Below are 22084 nucleotides of genomic sequence, written 5' to 3'. Positions count from 1 at the left end.
CTCAACATGGCCCATTATAGTCTATTAATCTTCTCACCACTGAAACGGATCCTGGCAAGGCTATAGAGTATTGTTATGCAAACACATATTTACGAACACAACACGTGCGTGGTGGCTAACTTTTGAAATAGAAAAATTATCCGGCCGATCTAGTCTTAGTCTAAAAAAAAAAGAAGAAAAAAAAGAAATGCGTGCCTTACATGTGGCTCATGGAAGGCGCGCGCCTGGAAAAGAGCGCCTGCCACTGCGTTTCCCTGTTACTACCTCAAAACGCTCTCTCGACCCTCTATAACCGATCTGCACCCGTTAGAAGAAACCGTTTATCCAATTTACGCGTTTTCAATAAACAAGTCATTTTAATATTTCGTGAATCAGTGTTAAAAAGATGATTCACTTTATAGTTTTCGTATACTGTAAAAGTAGAGGCGAGCGCAAAGACGCACGTAGCCTACTTGGATAGATGGTTTGATCGTTGTTGTGCGTTTGCTTGAGAAGATTGCTGACTGACCAAGAAGGTAAGTACCAGGAGTAGCTTCTCTCTATCCACACTTTGTATCCAATGTAAAGGTATCCAGACTTCTCTGTTAATGAATGAATAATTTAGGCTTTCTGACAGGTAACGTAGCATTACAGTTACCTAATTTAATTGATCATTTTTTCACATCTGAATTTACCTAATTTCATTGTTTTGTAACTGTCTCTAAAAAGATCATCACTGATCATTGCTGATCATTACCGATTACTTTATCACGGTTACACTTAACATTTTGGAGTCTGATGGTCACGACTCATAAAGATAATGCAAGTAGGCTATACCTTAATAAAATAACTTCCTGCGTGAGGTAGATTATAAATCTATCCTCGTCTCAGAGCCACACGTGGTATGCAGCAACTCTTTTAAGGTCTGATTCCCATAGGCTACTTGTTTTTAACAGCAAAATTTATTTTCCCTTTATTAGATCTTATAAGTCACACGATCCGATGTAACGGTTCGAGTTTGTTTTGCATAGTTAGCTTGGTTGAAACGGGGTTTTTGTTTCCATCCTAATCTTAGTCGATTCGTCAGGGCATTGATGTAAGACAGACCTGTAGTCTTTCACCAGCTTTACACACAGAGTAATAGCCAAAAGCAACATGGCCACTGTTGTGGTGCCTAGTCAGTATTTTGATTGACAACACTGTGATAGGGTCCCTCCAAAGGATGTGAGGGTGCTTATCACTTCCCAAGGCATGTGCCCCACAAACCCTCCCTTACTCCCGATGCTGACTCATGTACTGTCATTACCGCCTCACATATGCTGCTGGCACATAGCCTACAGTTAGACGCATGTACAAATACACACAGACAGATAAGCAACTCCTGCACTACCTTTATCATAACACATGACCTTCCCTTGCATGAAAGCAGGACACAGAAACAGACCCTGCCTCTGTCAGGGGTTAGGCAAGGACAGGGGAAGTAGACTAGTTAGCCCGGTAGAAAAAAGAACCAAACTTTCTCTTCTGTGTTAGCCATCTATCTCGTTTTGACATTAGGTTGGGCTCTGGTATGACTAGCCTGTCTGAGCTGGAATTCCAAACAGTTTCAAAGCACTGAGGTCAACTGTTGTCTATAGACTTTCATGGAATTGGGGTAATGCCAGAGACATGGGGCTTTCTATGAAATCTCTCTCTCCCTCCATTTCTCTTTATGCTGACTTGTGCCCGGCTTACGAAGCCTTCTGTCTACAAGCGCAGGAACAGACACATTTATGATGAGTTTCCGTTCGGGAAAGTCAGGTCTCAGCTCTCAACATTACTACACCGTAAATACATCAGCAGCGTTGGTGTCAGAATGAATAAAGAGATATTTACATTTAGTCATTTAGCAGACGCTCTTATCCAGAGCGACTTACAGTAAGTACAGGGACTTTCCCCCGAGGCAAGTAGGGTGAAGTGCCTTGCCCAAGGATATGTGTTGATGATGAGACAGTGCAGTAAGTGAAGTAAGTATGTGGTATTACTGGTTTATGACACACGGGCAGTTCCTGAGAAGAAACTAGGTCATGTTTGCATGTCCAGATACAACTAGGATCTGAATGACGCTAGGTTCACTGTCCTTGGCCAGCCCCCTATTCAATGTATTGGGAGTCCCTGAATGTCCCTGTACTTACTGTACGTCGCTCTGGATAAGAGCGTCTGCCAAATGACTAAATGTAAATGTAATGTAAATGTAAATGTCCTTATCTCACACTATTGGTCCCTTACGGGTTGTGTGTGGGCCAATTGGCTCCTGCGTGTGCTACACGAAACCTCACACACAGCTGCTGTCCGATCTGATAACATCACGCTCGGTGTCCCTCAGTCCTGACTAACTTCAAAGTACTCCTCTATTACGTACACACACGTACACACACAACCTGTACTGATTGATGTCTTTACCAAGGTGTAGGGTCTTTTTCTCTCTCTCAAACACACGGACATGTTAAAAATGTTCTCTCTTCCTCTCCGTACCTCCCAGTCCCCCGGGCCCAACCAACCCAATAAACTGAATATACTAGGCCACTTTTCAAACTCTCTTTGTTAAAGGTAACCGGAGGGAAACATGCCAACAATCTCAACAATATATCGTGAGCTGTTTTTAGAATAGGAGTCCCTGACTTCTCAATGGATTGGTGAAAACCACACCTTGAACAGAACAAACACAAGTCAAAAAGGTCCGTTCCAAGAATAACAGCGTGGATGTAAAACTAGCAATAATTCAATGGAACTATCATGCACGTAATTGTCAGTAATTAGGGAGGAAAATGTCTGAGCATGATCTATGTGGGAGGGAGAGGCTTTAGAGAAAACGTAAAATATAGCTGAATTGTTGACCTCTTTTCTGTGAGAAATTGACCTCTTCATTCTGGCAAGATATACTGTCTTCCTGACCTGCTCTGTGCACAGTGAGTGTGTGTGAGGAGTGTGCGAAAGGTTTGTCAGTGACTGACCTGCAGCCTTCTGAAATTCAAATATAAATGTTGCTTTATCGGCATGAATGTAACAATAACAACGTGTCTTTCTCTCTCTTCCTAGGGTTGCAAGTGACAAGGGGGATGCATCACTCCTCCAGCCTCCTCAGGCACTAGCTTGATCTGAACCAGGAGACCAAGAGAGAGAGAAAGAGAGAGAGAACGAGATAGATAGATAGAGAGACAAGGGGTGATTAACACACAAATCACTACGCAACCTGGTGTTTGTGGCTGTTGGCACCACTTCATGAACACTGCAGACATCGTCAGGAAGTAGATGGTGAGGCGACAGAACGATAGGCAAATGGAAAGCCAGATAGCGATCCACAGACAGAGACAGAGAGAGAGACCGAGAGGACGAGAAGCGAGTATGTGAGCGCGTAGCCGGATGAAGTTTCGCACGGGCGAGTGGAGCAATGCTTGCGGAGAGTGAAAGTCTCCTACCCATCTCCTGCCGGTCTCACCCCGCCGCTGCCTCTCCCCGCGCCCTGCTATGTTGACGGCCGAGTCTCTGGTGTACATGGGCCTGGAGGTGATCATCGCCGTCCTCGCCGTGGTCGGCAACGTGCTCGTCTGCTGGGCCGTCTGCCTCAACAGCACGCTGCAGAGCATCACCAACTTCTTTGTGGTGTCGCTGGCGGTGGCGGACATCGCCGTGGGCCTCCTCGCCATCCCCTTCGCCATAGCCATCAGCACGGGCTTCTGCGCCAACTTCCACGGGTGCCTGTTCATCGCCTGCTTCGTGCTGGTGCTCACCCAGAGCTCCATCTTCAGCCTGCTGGCCATCGCCGTCGACCGCTACATCGCCATCAAGAGCCCGCTCAGGTGAGGCCTTTCTGGGGGGGAGGGGGGGGAGGGGGCAGAAAGGGGTCTGGGTGGGTGGGGGTGAGGGTGGGAGGGGGACACACCGTAGAAGTGTGGCTTCAGTGGTCCATGGTCATCAGCTGACGTCTGAAGTTGGGGGAAAGTGAGAGGTGGAGACGGACGCGGAGATTTCACAGAGATTTCACAGAGATTTCACAGAGATTTCACAGAGGTTTCACAGAGATTTCACAGAGGTTTCACAGAGATTTCACAGAGATTTCACAGAGATTTCACAGAGGTTTCACAGAGATTTCACAGAGGTTTCACAGAGGTTTCACAGAGGTTTCACAGAGGTTTCACAGAGGTTTCACAGAGGTTTCATTGAAAGCAATGAGATGGAGAGACAGACAGGGAGCGAAAGAGAGGGGAACAATACACAGAGAGGAGCCGTGTGTTTTTAGCCTCCACAGCTAGACATAAACGTGGAGGTTCCATGTCATTTGGGACGCACGCCCTGGAGGACTGCTCTGCTTCTTGGCTAACTAATGTGCCAAGTATAATGCATTTGTGTATCGAGAAACACATTGAATTACAGACAAAGGGTTATCCAATTACAGCAACCCCCACCCCACGACACACACCACCGCCAATGTCAGCCTAGACAGAGATAAATGTCACTACAAGCTTGAGTGGGTTAGTGTTGCTGTGCTGGTTGAAGGATTACATCTGCTGAAGGCTTTGATCATTATCATCTCGCAAAATCAACACCAAGTGGAGAGGGGGGGAGAGAAGAAGAGGGGGGGGGGAAGAGGTGAAGAGAGGACAGGACAGGAGAGGAGAGGGGGGAGAGAAGAGGAAGGGGTAGAGGGGAAGGGAGGGGAAGGAGGGAAAGAGAGGAGAAGACAGGATAGGAGAGGATACCTTAAGTGGCCTCTTATCGGGTGCATTATGAGATGGACACACTCACGTAAGTAGGGATCGGCAGCATGCCATGTCAGCACACAAACACCCAGAAAGCATTTTCATATCCACACAAGATTTTATAGTCTTGAATCTCCCCAAGGTATACCATCACAAAAGGTTGCATTTCCCTAGCTCTGACTTCCTGTTGAAAGAACTTGTTTCAAAGGGAAGATACGACCGATAAGAAGATGTGTAATGTAGATTTATATGAGTCCATAACTATCAAACAGATGTGGGGTTTTTTATTTCTTTTTTACCCGTTATTTAATGACACAGGTTATGTGTATTCTATTTGTTGCAGTTGGTTCCTTTATTTCCTGTCATATATTACCACAAGAAGACCTGCCTGTAATGTTGACACAGAACTGGAACAAAACAGAAACACACTATAAATAGAGTTACATACTGTACTACCACATCACACACCTGTTGGTTGGGAACAGTTGTTGGTGTGGTCTGATAACCTACAAAGCTTTATTCATAGTATTTGTTTACGGTATGAGAATCAGCTGACCTTCAGATCTCCAGATAGGTCCAGTTCTAGGGTCAGAGGTGGGATGACGGGATGGCAGTGAACAGCTACATAAACAGCTTGATCTTATCCACTCGACACTTGTTACGTTGACCGTTAATAGGGTAAATTGCCCCCAATAAATGGCTCGAAAGTCTGTTTATTTGCGAGCCGTGGTTCGTGCAGTACTCCGTTCTACATGGGGGCAATGTGACTTCTGGGCAACTAATGAGGCACAAGGGTGCCATTTGATGTTAACCCGTGCGCTGCCATTTATCGGAAGAATATCAAAAGAAGAAATAACGGGGTTCAGCTTTAAAACCCAATTCTCTGTCAGTAACTGGGAGTCAGGTGGCTGAGCGGTTAGGGAAGCGGGCTAGTAATCAGAAGGTTGCCAGTTTGATTCCCGGCCGTGCCAAATTATGTTGTTTCGTTGGGCATTTAAGAACTAGTTTACTATCTGCAATAAGATGGCACTCACACAATGTAGCAGACCAGTTCCACTGCTCACTCAGGCACTGGGTTTATGACTATATTACTGCCTGTAAAAGCAACCAACATAAAAAGGCATTGTTTTCTTGCAGGAGACTGAGTCACCAGAGGGTCTGTCATTTACTATCAGTCATTGTGCCTCCCCGACATCTCATTATGCAATTTTCGAGACATAAATCTACCACAACATTTGGTGAGAGGTTTAATGACTGTCTAAATTACCGTAGATATAGTAAGCCTCATTTTCATATTTCCCATCATACTGCATTAATTATTTTTAGTAACGCAAAACATAACGTCATGAGGAGTCTCCTGGAGTCTGCTCTGCATTTGCATACATTGTTTACAAATTGGCTTCTGTGATAAATTGGTCAGTATATTACCATAATGTTACTGTACTGAAACCCTCCGACACACACACACGCCAACACAAACAGGTGGTCAGATGGCTGAGCGGTTAGGGAATCAGGCACTTCACCCTACTTGCCTCGGGGGGAATGTCCCTGTACTTACTGTAAGTCGCTCTGGATAAGAGCGTCTGCTAAATGACTAAATGTAAATGTAACTCTGTCAGTTTGCAGTAACCATTTTAACAATGTGCTTTGCCAGACCCGGTCTGTGTTTACGCTGTCGATGCAGAGTCACAAATGCTGTGTCCCTGTCTCTGCGGGGGGGCATCGTCACCCTGGCGGAAAAGCTGTAGCAGGTGACGATTGCATAAGGTCCAACTGTGTGTGTGTATGTGTGTGTTACGGGTTTGTTATAAGTAAATTAGCTTTGGTTGGTGCCTGAGCTTTGGTGCCAATAACCGATAATCCAAGGGGTTTAATAATCTTGCCGCCCCTTGGTCCACACACACACACAAAAACACACACACGTTTGTATTGCTATTCTTGTATGAATCATAATTCCGTCTCAGGTGGCTGAGCGGTGAGGGAGTCGGACTAGTAATCCGAAGGTTGCCAGTTCGATTCCCGGTCATGCCAACTGACGTTGTGTCCTTGGGCAAGGCACTTCACCCTACTTGCCTCGGGGGAATGTCCCTGTAGTTACTGTAAGTCGCTCTGGATAAGAGCGTCTGCTAAATGTAAATGTAAATGTAAATTTCAGTTTTTTCTTAACCTAACCTTAACCCAAAAACCTATCCTGAACTCCTAACCCCAACCCATATAGTTATTTTCTAACCATGAAAACCCCCTTAAACCTCCTAAAAAAAGCACTTGAACTTGTGAGGACCTAGAAAATGACACACACACACACACACACACATGCACACACCTAACAAAAGTGGAAAGGTTATGTGTTTGTGTACTCTCCCATAGACAGATACTATGACATAGTAAGAGAGTAAGAATAAGAATAAACCATTTGAAATCATTCAGAACAGATTGTCACAGATGTGTTTTGAAATTACAAGGCTGAAAGTGGAGCCCATTGTTTTTAGTTCCACCGTAGTTCTCACCACTGTTTCTGATTAACCCGCCAAAAAAAGAAGCCTTAGCCAGACTCAGGCCACATCATAGATAAGAGTGAGCCATAGTAACTCTCCCCACATCACAATACAGGTTGGGAAATGCTAATCTTAAATCCACATACAGACCAAGAGCTGATTTCCGCTGTTCCATCTGTTATTGCGATGTGCAGGTCTGTTCCACAATAGAGTCATTTCCCCAGCTGTTGCTGCTAAATGCATAGACCAGCTACATACAATTTTCTTTCCAGTCTGATGGTTGTCCAGAAATTCATTGAACTCACTGGTATGGTAAAGCAAAAATCACAAGTTCAGACCAGTAGACGGAAACCGCCTTTGTTTGACAAGACGGGGTGTGTGTTGAATTTAACGTGTTGGGTTGAATGAAGGAATCTTCTCATTCAAATGTCGGAACGTTTAATCACGTACAGAGTTTTTTTTCTCAGTCAAAGGTGATGGACATTTTGCTGTTTAATTTTTTATCCAGTATCATCCTGTTTATGTATTACATTATTTATCAAATGCCATCATTGTGTTTTGAAATGCTGGTGTATTTATGTAGGCCTACCTTCTACATGGTCATTAACAAACCATCTTTGACTGTGTGTGTGATTTGAGGTTTGGTCATTGAGCCCCTCATGTAAACCCATTGGCTTCAACTGACGGTAGATTGACTGGTCGAAGATGTTTTACATCCATGTTTGTTTGTTCTCTGGGAGTCAGGTGGCTGTGCCAAATGATGTTGTGTCCTACTTGCCTCGGGGGGAATGTCCCTGTACTTACTGTAAGTCGCTCTGGATAAGAGCGTCGGCTAAATGACTAAATGTAAATGTAATGTAAATGTTCTCTGTCTTTCAGGTACAACAGCTTGGTGACGGGCAAGAGAGCGAAGGGTATCATCGCCGTGTGTTGGATCCTCTCCGCAGGCATCGGCCTCACGCCCATGATGGGCTGGAACATGGGCCTGAACGCCACCAACAGCATTGGCCTCACGCCCATGATGGGCTGGAACATGGGCCTGAACGCCACCAACAGCAGCGGGCTGTGCCCGGAGAGCCTGACGGAGTGCCTGTTTGAGGGCGTGGTCACCTTGCAGTACATGGTCTACTTTAACTTCTTCGGCTGTGTGGTGGTGCCCCTCGTGGCCATGCTGGGCATCTATGCCAGCATCTTCATGGCCGCTCGACGCCAGCTCAGGCTCATGGAGCTCAAGGTGGTGCACGGCCACGCGCACGGGGGGGGCACGGCGCCGGCCGGCTCGTCGGCATCCCGGTCCACCCTGCAGAAGGAGGTGCACGCCGCCAAGTCCCTGGCCATGATCGTGGGGCTGTTCGCCTTCTGCTGGCTGCCTGTCCACCTCGTCAACTGCTTCAACTTGCTGTGCCAGGAGTGTGAACGGCTGCACATATGGCTGATGAACATTGCCATCCTCCTCTCCCATGCCAACTCGGTGGTCAACCCCTTCATCTACGCCTACCGCATACGCGAGTTCCGGCTGACCTTCCGGAGGATTCTGCAACAGCATGTGTTGAGGCAGAGGGACGGGCACGGCTTGGCGGGCGGCAGGGGCGTTGGGGGCAGCAGTACCATGCGGACGTCCAGCCATCTTAGCATGGTGGATGGCTCCAGCATGACGGTGGTGAACAGCTATGCTCTGGACCCCCCCAGCACTAACCACACTCCCAAACACAGCCCCTCGACGACCCAGGAGGCTCACAGGGTTGGGAGAGACGTCTCCTCCATCCCCTGTCCTTGGACACCGCCGCCCCACTCAGACCCTGCACCAATCAGTGTCATCAGCAATGGACACCATAAATTGGAGAACTCCATATCGGAAATGGGCCCGACTGGCATTTTGGGACATGTAGTCCAAGGTGGGACTGACGCTGCATACTGTGGGGGAACTACAACTCTGCTGATGGAGGTGAAGGATGGGGGACACATTCTCTTTGTTAATCCAAGACCCTTGTCCCCCACACAGACCAGCCCAACACGCTCCGTTGAGCTGACTGAAGTGGCATGACAGCTGTTTGTATTTTCTACATTATGATCTCAAGGTTATTAGATCACATGACCTTTAAAGACAGGAATCCTCATGTTGGAGCATGGCTTCATTGTGGACGAGTCACATGTCATGAATTAAGAGATGGAGAAGAAGAGAGTTACCAAAGATAATGTGTCAATAGCTTTTTAATCTGAAGAGGGGGAAGAAACTGGTGTCTGGAAAACAGGGGCGGCGCCAGACAATTTTTAATACAGGTGCTGAGGGGGTGCTAGATCATTGACAGGGGGAGCTGCGCAATTATATATATATTATATATAAATACTATTAATACATGAGCCAAACTTGGCCACTCGTGATGCTAATTTGAATGGAACTACAGTTGTGCTACCTGTCGCCTCTGCATCTGCGGCACACGCATCAGCGGACTGCTCTGTGTCAGACAATTAACATCCGATTCTCCGATCAGATTTTCCAGAAATTATTTTTGGGGGTGCTATCGGGGCGCTTTTGTCTTTCTTGGGGGAGCTGAAGCACCTGCTAGCCCCTCCCTAGCGCCGCCCATTCTGGAAAAGCTGCGATAAACTGTTACAGGAATTTGACCTGTTTCTGCATGAACTATAACTTTTCTGATTTCTCTTGATGGATTGTACTAGATTCCAGTTGACACCTTGTTTAGGTTGTTGACATGGAAACATGTTTTTACACAATTTATCTTTCCACAAAAAATGATGTTCTGTACTAATTTCACATTGCCATCTTGTACCACTGTATGTTGTATAAGACCATGACCAAATACATGACTGTACTGTATGATTCCACACATTTCGGCATGAGTTTAAATAATATTTCTTTGCACCCAAAACAGCTCTAGTCATGGTGCAGAGAGAGCTTCTCAAATAGTTTGTTAGCTTGTAAGAAACAAGTAGACAGTTAAACAACAGTTATTATTCCAGTAAAAGAACATGATCATGGTCAGTGAATGTCTGTCTTCTCCTTGGTGGTAAACCATGTAACCATATTTAAGCCCTGAAAATCAGTGGTCCTACTAAGTGAATGCAACTGCATTGTGAATGTGACCAAAGCTCACAGTTGCAATACACATTTTTAAGTCATTGTCAGATTGATCAGATCAACCAAAGTATATTGTCAAATTATGGTGTATGTACTTTACTGTTACTATGATTAAATGTCTTTGAAAAAACTATCTTGGATTGTTGATTGATGGCCATTGTCAATGGTTAATTGATTATTGATCACACCTATTAGTGTGTGTACTGTCACTGACAGAAAAAAACATTGACTGAATATTTTGTTCAACACTCCTTCAAGGCCTTATCCTAACTTCCTGATAAGACAGATGTGAAGCATGTTTCAATTGAATTTGGGATTGTTATGGGCTGTAAAGGAGGATTTGATTGAACAGTGAAGCACAGCTGTAGTAAAAAACAATCACATTACTCTGAGGGGCACAATCAATTTTTGTCAAATAACCCCAGGCAACTTCTCAATGCTAGTTTAGGAGTCTGACTGTAGCTCCAGATCCCAGAGGATTGCCCGTTTGTTCCGATGGCAGCTTGATAGGCTGCAGACTACCTAGCTTCAAACATCATCTGATTCAACTCACAATCTCAAAAGGCAGCTTCACTGTAAGGCTTTCCAACTGCCCCAAACAAAGAAATACGGAAGTGTTCTATATCGCTTGGTCTATTCATAGAGCGGTGAGTGTGCACTTGTTCCCCTTCAAGGGGTAAACACACACACACGCAGGCACACACACTGACCAACTGGTGTGACTGTTTACGGACTAGCTGCTGACGCCAGTGACTGGGCCTAATGCAATGGAAATCAAATGAAGGTGCATTTGATGATGTCTTTTATTATGCCATTACACTTTCCCTTTCCTCATTAGAAAGCGCCTTCACTGTGGGAAAGGCCTGCACTAAGTAGAGTTTGCTTCCCAGGAGCAATCTCTTGATGGAGGGAAGGGGGGCCAGCTTAAGTGCTCAAAGCATTGATTATGCGGTTGTGTATTTGTGTGTATGTGCACACCTGTGCATGTGTGTGTGTGCGTGTTCGTGTTTACATTTAGTCATTTAGCAGACGCTCTTATCCAGAGCGACTTACAGTAAGTACAGGGACATTCCCCCCGAGGCAAGTAGGGTGAAGTGCCTGATTCCCTAACCGCTCAGCCATCTGACCACCTGTTTGTGTTGGCGTGTGTGTGTGTCGGAGGGTTTCAGTACAGTAACATTATGGTAATATACTGACCAATTTATCACAGAAGCCAATTTGTAAACAATGTATGCAAATGCAGAGCAGACTCCAGGAGACTCCTCATGACGTTATGTTTTGCGTTACTAAAAATAATTAATGCAGTATGATGGGAAATATGAAAATGAGGCTTACTATATCTACGGTAATTTAGACAGTCATTAAACCTCTCACCAAATGTTGTGGTAGATTTATGTCTACCTAGACTATGTCTATTTATGTCAGGGAGTCAGGTGGCAGAGCGGTTAGGGAAGCGGGCTTGTAATCAGAAGGTTGCCAGTTCGATTCCCGGCCGTGCCAGATGACGTTGTGTCCTTGGGCAAGGCACTTCACCCTACTTGCTTCGGGGGAATGTCCCTGTATTTACTGTAAGTCGCTCTGGATAAGAGCGTCTGCTAAATGACTAAATGTAAATGTCTCGAAAATTGCATAATGAGATGTCGGGGAGGCACAATGACTGATAGTAAATAACAGACCCTCTGGTGTCTCCTGCAAGAAAACAATGCCTTTTTATGTTGGTTGCTTTTACAGGCAGTAATATAGTCATAAACCCAGTGCCTGAGTGAGCAGTGGAACTGGTCTGCTACATTGTGTGAGTGCCATCTTATTGCAGATAGTAAACTAGTTCTTAAATACCCAATCACCTAATTTTTACATTTATTCATTTAGCAGACGCTTTAACCCAAAGCGACTTCCATGCATTGGTCAATGATCATAAACAACGAGATAGCCCCAAAAACATTGCTGGTAGCCAAAACATGAAGCATACATTGTGAAAAGCAAATAAGTGCCAATAGGAAGAAACATAAGAGCATGTAGTTAAACAAATTACAAATTAAACAACATGAACCTCAAAAGTTCAAGAATGTACCTGTAGGAAAGCAAGCAACAATAATATAATTGACAGCGAGTAGCAAGTAGTTAAATCAGTTAAAGCTAACCAACAAGTGCAACAAGTCCCTCAATGAGTGTCATTGTGTTCCTGGAGGAAATAAACTAACATCGGATCCAACAAATCTTTCTTAAGTACCTTTGTACTCCCGGAAAAAGTGTGTCTTTAGCCTTTTCTTGAAGGTGGGGAGACAGTCAGTGTCTCTGATGGAGATGGGGAGATGATTCCATCATTGGGGGGCCAGATAGGCGAAGAGCTTGGGTTGGGAGCTCTTGAGAGGTGGGACCACCAGACAGTTGTCAGAAGAAGACCGATGGTGGCGGGTGGGGGTGTAAGGCTGGAGGAGAGACTGGATATAGGCAGGTGCTATCCCGTTCACCGCTCGGAAGGTCAGTACCAGGGTCTTGAATCTGATACTGGCTGTGATGGGAAGCCAGTATCGAGGTTCCTGGCAGAGGATGAGGGGGTCACCGTCGCAGATCCCAGGGTGATTGAGAGATTGTGGGAGATGGAGGGTTTGGCCGGGATGAGGAGGAGTTCTGTTTTGGTGAGGCTCAGCTGGAGGTGGTGCTTGGTCATCCAGGCGGAGATGTCTGTGAGGCAGGCCTCGATTCTGGCTGAGATCCCCGGATCAGTCGGGGGGAACGACAGGTACAGCTGCGTGTCGTCAGCGTAGCAGTGGTAGAAGAAGCCATGGGAGGTGATGATCGGTCCAAGTGAGGTGGTGTACAGGGAGAAGAGGAGGGGTCAAAGGACAGAGCCCTGTGGGACACCAGTGAGCGGATATTGCGGTGGAAAGTTACGAGGGGTGGGGAAGTAGGAGGAGTTGGAGGGAGAGAGACAGAGAATTGGATAAAGAAGTGATCAGAAATGTGTAGTGGGGTTACAGAGGTTAAGTCAGTGATACAGTTACGTGTCAGGATGAGGTCGAGCTGTTTTCCTGCCTTGTGGGTCGCCGGTGTGTTCAGCAGCGTCAGGTTGGAGGAAGTCAGGAGAGACATGAAGTCGATGGCCTGCGTTCCTTCGAGGTGGATGTTGAAGTCCCCAAGGATCATCAACGGGGTTCCATCATCCGGGAGGACGCTGAGGATAGGGTGACCAGACGTCCAGATTTCGTCCGGACAGTCCATTTTCCAGCCCTTTGTCCAGACCGCTGTTGCGTGTCCTCCTTTTCGCCCTTTTGTCCTCCTTTTTGACCCTTCTTGCCCACAGTGGCAATTTACCACTCACGTGAGCTTCAGTGCCAAGAAGAAAGACCTCCTTCAAACCTATGTGGAGTTCAGAACTCCACTTTGCCACTAAGAGCAGCAAAAATCTATATCATGCCTTCTGTAAGCTCTGTCGCATTGATATAGACGTGAGTAATAGGGGGAAAGGGGCTTTAGAGTGGCATGCCGCTACAGAACGGCACAAGGATAATGCTAGTTCTGCTGGGCACTCTTCCTTAACATAATTTTTTGCTCCGAACACAACAACAGCGGATGGTAAAACAACTGCTGCTGTGAAACATCACCACTCTTACAGGAGTTTAAACTGCAGTTTAGACCATCGACTTACTAAAATGACTAATTTTATTGTCTTAATTTCATCCTAATGCCCCCCTCCTTTTTGACCCCTTGTCCTCCTTTTTGGACCCAAGTGTCCTCCTTTTCAGGGTCATGCTTCTGGTCACCCTAGCTGAGGAGCATGTGCAGCTCCTCCACAAAGTCGGCTAGCGGACCTAGTGGGCGATAGAGAACAACTAAGAATGCTTTGACAGGATCAGTCAGCATCACATAATGATGTTCAAATGATTTGGCAGTGACAGAGAGTGGGGTGGATGTGTATTTAAGATGTGGCGAAAGGAACAAACCTGTCCCACCACCTCGCCCGGTTGAGCGGGGTTAGTGAGAGAACGAGTGGTTGATGGCTAATACAGCTGGGGTTACCTTTGGAAATATGATGGAAATTAATCGTCTAGAATATATTCTTTGCAACACAAACCAAGGCTTGTCATAGATAGTACTGTGACAGTGATGCTAAATAGTACTATCCTGACATATGTTTGTGAGGCCCCCTTCCCTCTCCATGGTGTCGGCTCTGCTTAAATGAGAGCATGCTGGCTAAGAGTGTAGTACCTAAATAAGAAGCCTGGATATTGTGAAAATCAGGTTTCCTGGCACATTTATCTGAAAGCTGGAATGGGTTTTGGACTTGAGTCAACCTGAGAGATGGCCTAATGAGTTGTTGAAACTTTTCATTCATCTTCCTTCTTGTGCTTAATCCATTCTCTTTGTGTGTGTGTGTGTGTGTGTGTCCGGGGTCGTATTCATGAGGTAATTTGTCTGAGCCAAAAGTCCCACACTCATAGGACAGCGGTTATCAGTATGACCTCCTGTATTCCCCATCTCTTCACCATTTCACTTCATAGCTTAATTGTCCAATGGCAGTAATGATGGGTTGGAGTCACAGAGGGAGTAATCATCTCTGTCTGGTCCTGAGACTTCTGATGTTGTTTGGGGGCTTCCTGTATGTGCAGTATGGACAGCACTCTCCACATTTTTTTAAATAATAATGTGTTCCTTTCTCCTCTGCTTGTGGCCACTGGAAAGACAGGAACAAGATTTTTTTCCGAGACAATTTCCTTTTACATCAAAAACGTAAAATGTAATTGACTGATCCTCCCCCCACATCCAAAAACAACCAACCAAACAAACAAAAACAACCAAACAAAAAAACCTTCATGATTTTAAAGGTGGGTGGACTGTTGATAATAGTCATTTTACTGTCAATCAAGTCTATTTTTCAGATTGTTACGGTACAGTTCTATGGCCGTATGTGAAGCCCTCTGTGAAACTTGTAAAAACGGCAATAGTATTCCCTGTATCTAAGGACTGGAATATGAAGTAAACTTGACTCTCTGCTGCACTCTGCTGCCAGTGTCCAATATAATATTACTGTTATATTATACTATCATCGGTGTCCAACGGTAAGATGCAATTTGTGTGAACCACACAAATTGTTTAAACCAGCAAAAGGTAATCAACATTCCTATTCTCCATAGTTTATGAGGTTGTGGTGCCTGGGGTCGCTTCCTTCTGAGCTCAACGATACATTAATTTATTAACTACAAACCTTTAGAAGAAAACCTGAAGTTTAATTTTGTGTTACATTCAAATTAGTCGGAGTGCCTTGATAATTTTTCATTTCCAAATTTGCTAATTCACTTTTAGAACAATAACATGGACTGAGATTAATTGTTTTTAAATGTTTTCTAATATTTCACCACTATGTTGAGGGGGCACAAGAACTAGTGTTTTCTAAGCCTCTCAGCTCACTGAAGGTCCAGAGATCCCTAAGCTTTACATCCTTGGTGGAAGCTGTAGTGAAAACCATCCCACACGCATGTGGACAATGAATGTCTCAAACTGCATCACTTTTTGCTATTAAAATTTGATTGATTTGAATTACTATTTGGGTAGGTAATTTAAAGATAGGATGTGTAATCCAGAGAGGCTAGCAGTTAGCAAGATAGCTTTGAAAGCATAGAGCCTTCCCTCGCTTCAGAGGTGTCTCCAAAGCCACGCCTCCTCTATCACACATGAACACACACAGAATCAAAGCTAAATACTTAATTACATTAACAAAATATATTTCAAAAAAATAATCAAACGATGGGGTCATTCTTCAGACTATTTGAGTCTGGCAGTTGCCTCCAGCATGGAAAAGCAATGCCAATGTTAATTCTGCTTTTAGCATGTTCTCGATCAAGATGTTTTTTCATAGTAGAAGTTTCTAACATGGTCTTTTATTTTCAGTTATTTTACTGGTGGTTCAGGAGGAACATAAGGTAGCCTTATATTCTCGTGCTAACTCTGCACAGGGGCAAGGAACCCTCTAATGATGTGTGATTGTGTGTGAGAACAAGTTGCCTGGTGGTGTGCAAATATAGATTGACAGACAGAAAGGACCGAATGCAATGATTGGTCGATAATCTTTTTGTCTTGTCCCTTCCACAGAAAATATATTTATATCTTCATATATTTTGTTTTATATTTAGACTACTTCAATTATTGATTACTGTTAGGTGTGAATAGATTTTCAATCAGTAAACAAAAAAGATTTCTGGAAACGATTACACACCCTAGCTTTAATCTGACGTTTTTTGGAAAGAAAGTTGATTTGAACGGGAAATTTGCCCTGTTGCATTGTGGGTATTGTAGGCAACGCTCTTTAATCTCCCTCTTGTCTTGTTCAACGCATGTTGCAGTTTGGAAGACCGCGGTATCTTTACACATCGAATTAAAGTAACATTATTTCATGTAGCTGTGTACCGCTCTCTGACAAATTGAATTGTTTAATTAACAACTTTATTTGATTATTGTCGTTGTCGAACAACTTCCATGTAATGTCTTTTTAGTTCGTGCTACTAATCAGTTTGGCAACGCGTTAGGTATCGTTATAGCTGGTCATTCCTTCAGCCTTATCTTGCTAAATTAATGCCCACAAAGTTGAGACAATAGGGCACACATTCAGTGATACTTTACCCATCAAGCTTGCTCTGTGATTAGGACTAATTGCTAAAGCTATTTAGAAGCTAGGCCTAATGAGTTAATTACGTGTTTGTCTGAATCTGTATTTTACAGATTGGAAAAGAGCAAACATGTCTATCGGTGTTCCTATCAAAGTTCTTCATGAAGCAGAGGGGCACATAGTTACCTGTGAGACCATTACTGGCGAGGTGTACAGAGGTAAACTCATTGAAGCTGAGGACAACATGAATTGCCAGGTAAGTTGCCATGTTGTCTTAGACTACTCCTCAATGCCTGACTGGGTCTGTCTCACTGTTATTAATGTGACCTGACCTCTTTCTGTATCCCCATCTGCTTTGGTTTAGGTGGCACATATTAGTCGTTGTATTGGATAGCATGCCATAAAGTGAATGTTTTGAAAGATGATTGTTTTAGTGACATCCATCTTGGTGGTTGTGAACTAACACTGGACTTTCAGATGTTGAGAACTAACCTTCTCCCAGATGTCAAACATTACAGTTACGCACAGAGATGGACGTGTTGCTCAACTGGAGCTGGTCTACATTAGAGGCAGCAAAATCCGCTTCCTGATCCTACCGGACATGCTAAAGAATGCCCCCATGTTAAAGAGCATGAAGAACAAGAACCAGGCCGCTGGTGCTGGGAGAGGGAAGGCGGCCATTCTTAAAGCCCAGGGTGAGTGTCGGTCTATGTAAGCACACACTCCTTCATTTTGCTGGTTGTCTTATTCACAGCTTTTTGGGTCATCTCTCCTGGCCTAGGATAAGTTACTTGGCTATGTCTGTATGACCATTTTTGAAGTATCTGTAAAATAATGCTGATTTTTTAAATCTGTGCATCATCTTGTTGGCTACTCCCTGCAGTCTCCAGCGTTACATTAAAGTATGTGTGTTCTTTCTGCAGTGGCTGCGAGAGGGAGAGGTCGTGGAGGAATGGGAAGAGGAAACATTTTCCAAAAAAGGCGATAATAGGCCTATCTGTCAGTTGAAAGTTTTTTTTTTTTTTTTTGATATATACTTCTAGCTATCTGTCTATAACATTGAGCCATGCTCCTGTTCATTTTGAAGTGAAATAAATGTTGTTTTGATTGATTGTAAGCCTTCTCTTATTGATATCTTGTCTGTTTAACATTAAGTTTTTAATCGTCAGTTACATGCAAAGCTCCTTTATTTCCAGTCTCAAGTTGTTACTTTGTTAATCACATGGTGGAGCCAGAGGGCAAAAAAATTCATGCACTGTGCGCTTTACCAAAACGCATGAAGATGTTGAATATTTGTTAATCAATTCAAATGTGCAATTGTCAAAATAAACGTACGATTTTATTATGTTTTCTGAACAGCAATTTGCTGGTTGCCACCCACACGCTTCCTCCACACGCGGTCTATTTTGTGCCGCGCAGCCCCATTGGTCCCTCATAAAGTGTTCACTGCCTATCGCTGTGCCTCGTACTGTTTTCTCATTTAGAATCCTACAACATTAACGCAGAAGCATTCAGTCCAAAGGCAAAAATATAACTGTATGACGAAAATTGGACTATAACATTCATTTATCTTTGCGAAAAGGTAAGTTCATGAACGTTGTTTACACGCCCACAAACGTGACTTTTGTCAAGAGGTGTTTTGGCTATACGCGCGGGCATCTCTTCACCAACATCTGTCTCGTGACAGACGGGGCTAGCTAGCAAGTGACAGCTAGCTAGCTAGCTTACATACTTGCAAAATTACTGTAGCTTCCTAGCAAGATAGCTGTTTATGATAGACTATTTCATGTTTATGAACGATCACCAGAAATTCTCTGTCCATTATAGTCTTGCAATTGTGGCCTTTGGACGCTCAACTAATTATTATCCGAATTATAGCTGTAACATTTCTATGGTGCGTTACAGTACAGTTTAAAGCTGTATTTTTTATTAAGCTGTTTCGTCGTGCCAATATTTATTCTTGGATCTGGGAATTTTGCATGTTGCAAGCTGTTAACTGTTATGAAACTTGCATTGATCGTTTTTTTTTTTATCCTGCTTGAATGTTTATGCTTCTGCATTATTCATGTTTTGGCTCTCACCGAGAAAGGAATTCTCTCGCATTATGTTCGTTGATAACATGCAGACAGTAGTGAAAGAAAACATCTATATATTGGGACGTATCTAGCTTGCTAGCTATCACAATCTACTTTTAAAGTCTGCACCCATAGCGTCTCCGCATTTCATGTCCCACAGTTCCATGTGTTTTTTTTATCTTGAGTTGAATAGTGACAGAATCAGGTCTTTTGTCTTTGAACTCAAACACTTCCTTATTTAACAATTGCACGATAGGCCTTCAAGTACAGGCGAAAATGTCAGGATTGATTCATTGAGCATCGATGATGAATGATTTGAAAATGGTGTGCCCGACCAGCCAAAGATAAGTTCTATTTAGGTATCATGATGGCCTGCAAACTCGCTTGTTCTTTGACCGCCACCAATCTCTCTGAGCCCCGATCACATTTAACAGTAGTCTGTTGAGTGTGGGAGGAACACTCATCTTGTCAGTCACAGAGGCAGAAGCTTATCTGTTCTCAGTCCACAGATCAGTGACAGAGATGTTCTGTTGATCTTTTAATGACGCTGAGGATACTCCTCTGCTCCAGATGGTCCTGCAGCATGTGAGTGTTGCTGTCATCACCCCCATATCCTGTTAAACCTCCCCATGTCACTCTCTCTCGCCCCCTTTGCTCCCTCTTCCGTCCCCTAGACCACCAACACGAAGGACAAAGGTCAGATCATGTGACATGAGTAATATCCAATACCACACATCTGGACCCAAGACAGCAGCTGTTTGTTCCTAGCTCCTCTCAGGAAAAAAGAGAAGGATCAAAGTTGATCCCTTTGGCATGAGATGTCCGGAGTCTCGTCCATCCACGTCTTGCCATGGATTTCCTCCTCAGTATGACTAGCTTCAGGGTAATAGCACGTTACAGTGTTTTACTGCAATGCTGCGTGAGTGGAGGCCATTTCTGCGACTGGCCATCATCTCTCATGGGCAAGTCGTATCAAAGTAGGTCATGCTCACACAGCGCCCCCCTTCCCCCCGGACATAAAAAGCTCAATGTGGCTTGTGCTCCATGGTTGAGGAGGCTAGGCTCCAACTCTGGTCGGGTCTCGCCACTCTTCTATGCCCTCTTCCTACTTCATCAGATGTTTTTACGAGGCCACGCAAAAGCATGTGCATGTAGGGGGTGCACTGCTCTGGCCAGACTAGGTTAGATTTGCAGGGTTATCTTTGTGGAAAAGGAGCAGAAGGAAAATGAGGAGGAGGGGAAGGAGGTAAATATGGACTTTGGCCTGCAAAGTAAAACTGCCCTCTTGCTTGTCCACTCCGTTATTCTCTGTTCAGCCTAGTCAACACGACCTATAGCCGGTGTACATGCAGTCTACATGCTGAAAATACAGCATTTGGTATAAACAGAATGTTGCAGAAAGAACGACTCTTCTGTGGAAAAGACCGGAGGCTGTGTTTTTATCGGTAGTGTCAGGCATCACAGGCCAAGGACGCCAAGGACCTTTGAGGTTTATCTGTTAGGATTTCAGGTACAGCCTCACAAAAGGAGGAGGAAAGTTGGCGGCCGTCCAAAACATCCACGACACTCACATAAGTGATCCCTCCCTTACTGTAAACTGTGGAGCAGAGAAAGGAACGGAGGCAGGCAGAGAGAGGATGAGAGACTGTTCTGAAAAAGGTGGGCAGAGATGTTACGAAAGAGAGAAAGAAAGAGAGCGAGGGGGAGGTTAGAACCAAGGAGAACGCGAAGCAATTTGCTCCCTTAAGGGATGATGAAGAATAAAAGGTATAAAGAAGGGCATGCAGAGCCACTGTTTGTGAAGGAGTGAGAGAGGCTGGAATCAAGGCCACCTGGAGGGGGTGGTCTCCCACACACACTCACTCTGAATTTAGCTAGGGGACCACTGTCTCATGTGGTTGCTTTTAGTCTGCTGCTGTGTGTGTGTAAGGTCCTCTTAGCTCCCACACACTGGGCATCAATCCGACAGCACTGTGACAGCTATCAACCTGCAGCATATCAAACACACTCTCCCACTTCTCTCCCAGGAGCAAGAGCTGAAGCAAGGATGAAATTAGTAATTACATTCTACTCTTAATTTCATAATTAAGTGCGTAATGTACATGATTATGTCTTTTGATGTCAGTTGCTTAGGGTGCAGTCAGCCACTCATGAGCCCAGGTTATCTCGTGTCCTTACAGTGTGTACTGTGGTTGATATGGTGAGATTTAACAAACTGTTTTTTTTTTGTTGCTGTTTTCTTCTCCCATCCTGCCATGTCACCTAGTTCTGACAGGATTTCAGATCTCAAATCAAACTTTATTTGTATGTCCCCTTTTTTATTTTTTTTTACAAGGAATGCCACAGTTGAGTTGAAGTAGCTGTGATGTTGCAGACTTGGCTGGCTCATTTGATCTGACTCATTTGATCTTTAAGGAAGATATTCCATCTTTTTTGCCAGTAGGAAAAGAGAAGTTCTCTAAGCACAGTGAAAGTAGAACATTGCAGTGACTGTGCCTCTCCCAGGGACGTAACAATACAGTCAACTCGCAATTCAACACAAATCACAATACTGTATATCTATATACTGAATATCACAATATCTCTTCATTGGAATTATAACAAAAACGTAGTGGCTAGCTAAGTGCCATCATAACCATCATCACCCTTCTGTTTATTGTGACATACAACACAAACAGGCAAAGAAGGAAGCTACTAGCTGACAAATTCGCCTCGCTAGCTAGCTGCACGTAGCGTCCAGCTTCACCACAGAGTTGAATTGTGTGCCTGAACAAGTGTTGCAGAGCGTGGCATTCATGCGCCGCTGCATACGTGAATGCCTGCTTACGCTGCTTGTTACGGCTAAGGATGTCTCAAAATCTTTCAATGTCACCAATTTGAATCGTCACATATTTGTATCGCAATTGAATCCGTCTCTGCCCCTCTTTCTGTCTTTCCCTCCCTATTCCCCTCCCGCTTTCCCCGTAGCCTGCTCTCTTGTTACCCCTCCCCCTGATGGAGCAGCGGTTACCAGGTTGTCGGGACAGTCGCCATGTTTCCCTGCGTTTCCCCCTGGCCCCCTGCTGAGCCCCCCGCCTCCTGTGGCCATGCCCCGC

The 22084-nt window shown here is 44.6% G+C and overlaps 2 protein-coding genes across 3 annotated transcripts; both read left to right on the top strand.

Moving 5' to 3' along the window:
- The first annotated feature begins 324 nt into the window (after window positions 1-324).
- adora2ab (adenosine A2a receptor b) lies at window positions 325-10368 on the top strand. Its single transcript, XM_067250617.1, has 3 exons — window positions 325-515; window positions 3058-3818; window positions 8093-10368. The coding sequence occupies exons 2-3, from the start codon at window positions 3487-3489 to the stop codon at window positions 9255-9257; spliced, it is 1497 nt and encodes a 498-aa protein (XP_067106718.1). The 5' UTR covers window positions 325-515; window positions 3058-3486; the 3' UTR covers window positions 9258-10368.
- A 6240-nt stretch (window positions 10369-16608) lies between these two features.
- On the top strand, window positions 16609-18026 carry snrpd3l (small nuclear ribonucleoprotein D3 polypeptide, like). Of its 2 annotated transcripts, none has more exons than XM_067250832.1 (4): window positions 16609-16665; window positions 17028-17170; window positions 17417-17609; window positions 17838-18026. In XM_067250832.1, exons 2-4 carry the CDS (start codon window positions 17045-17047, stop codon window positions 17900-17902), a joined length of 384 nt encoding a protein of 127 aa, XP_067106933.1. In that variant the 5' UTR covers window positions 16609-16665; window positions 17028-17044; the 3' UTR covers window positions 17903-18026. The 2 variants fall into 2 exon arrangements, with proteins under 2 accessions (XP_067106933.1, XP_067106932.1); XM_067250831.1 differs by having other exon boundaries at window positions 16640-16688.
- Window positions 18027-22084: the final 4058 nt, after the last annotated feature.

Source organism: Osmerus mordax, chromosome 14, assembly GCF_038355195.1.
Source record: "Osmerus mordax isolate fOsmMor3 chromosome 14, fOsmMor3.pri, whole genome shotgun sequence".
In the NCBI taxonomy this organism is placed as follows: domain Eukaryota; kingdom Metazoa; phylum Chordata; class Actinopteri; order Osmeriformes; family Osmeridae; genus Osmerus; species Osmerus mordax.
The sequence above is the reverse complement of the archived record's forward strand: the minus strand, read 5'-3'. Positions and strand labels throughout refer to the sequence as shown.

Bases quoted from the DNA above. Each gene is read 5' to 3' on its own strand.
- adora2ab (XM_067250617.1), top strand. From the start codon at position 3,487: ATGTTGACGGCCGAGTCTCTGGTGTACATGGGCCTGGAGGTGATCATC. The intron at 3,819-8,092 runs GTGAGGCCTTTC...TCTGTCTTTCAG, and splicing joins GCCATCAAGAGCCCGCTCAG to GTACAACAGCTTGGTGACGG.
- snrpd3l (XM_067250832.1), top strand. From the start codon at position 17,045: ATGTCTATCGGTGTTCCTATCAAAGTTCTTCATGAAGCAGAGGGGCAC. The intron at 17,171-17,416 runs GTAAGTTGCCAT...ACCTTCTCCCAG, and splicing joins AGGACAACATGAATTGCCAG to ATGTCAAACATTACAGTTAC. The intron at 17,610-17,837 runs GTGAGTGTCGGT...TTCTTTCTGCAG, and splicing joins GGCCATTCTTAAAGCCCAGG to TGGCTGCGAGAGGGAGAGGT.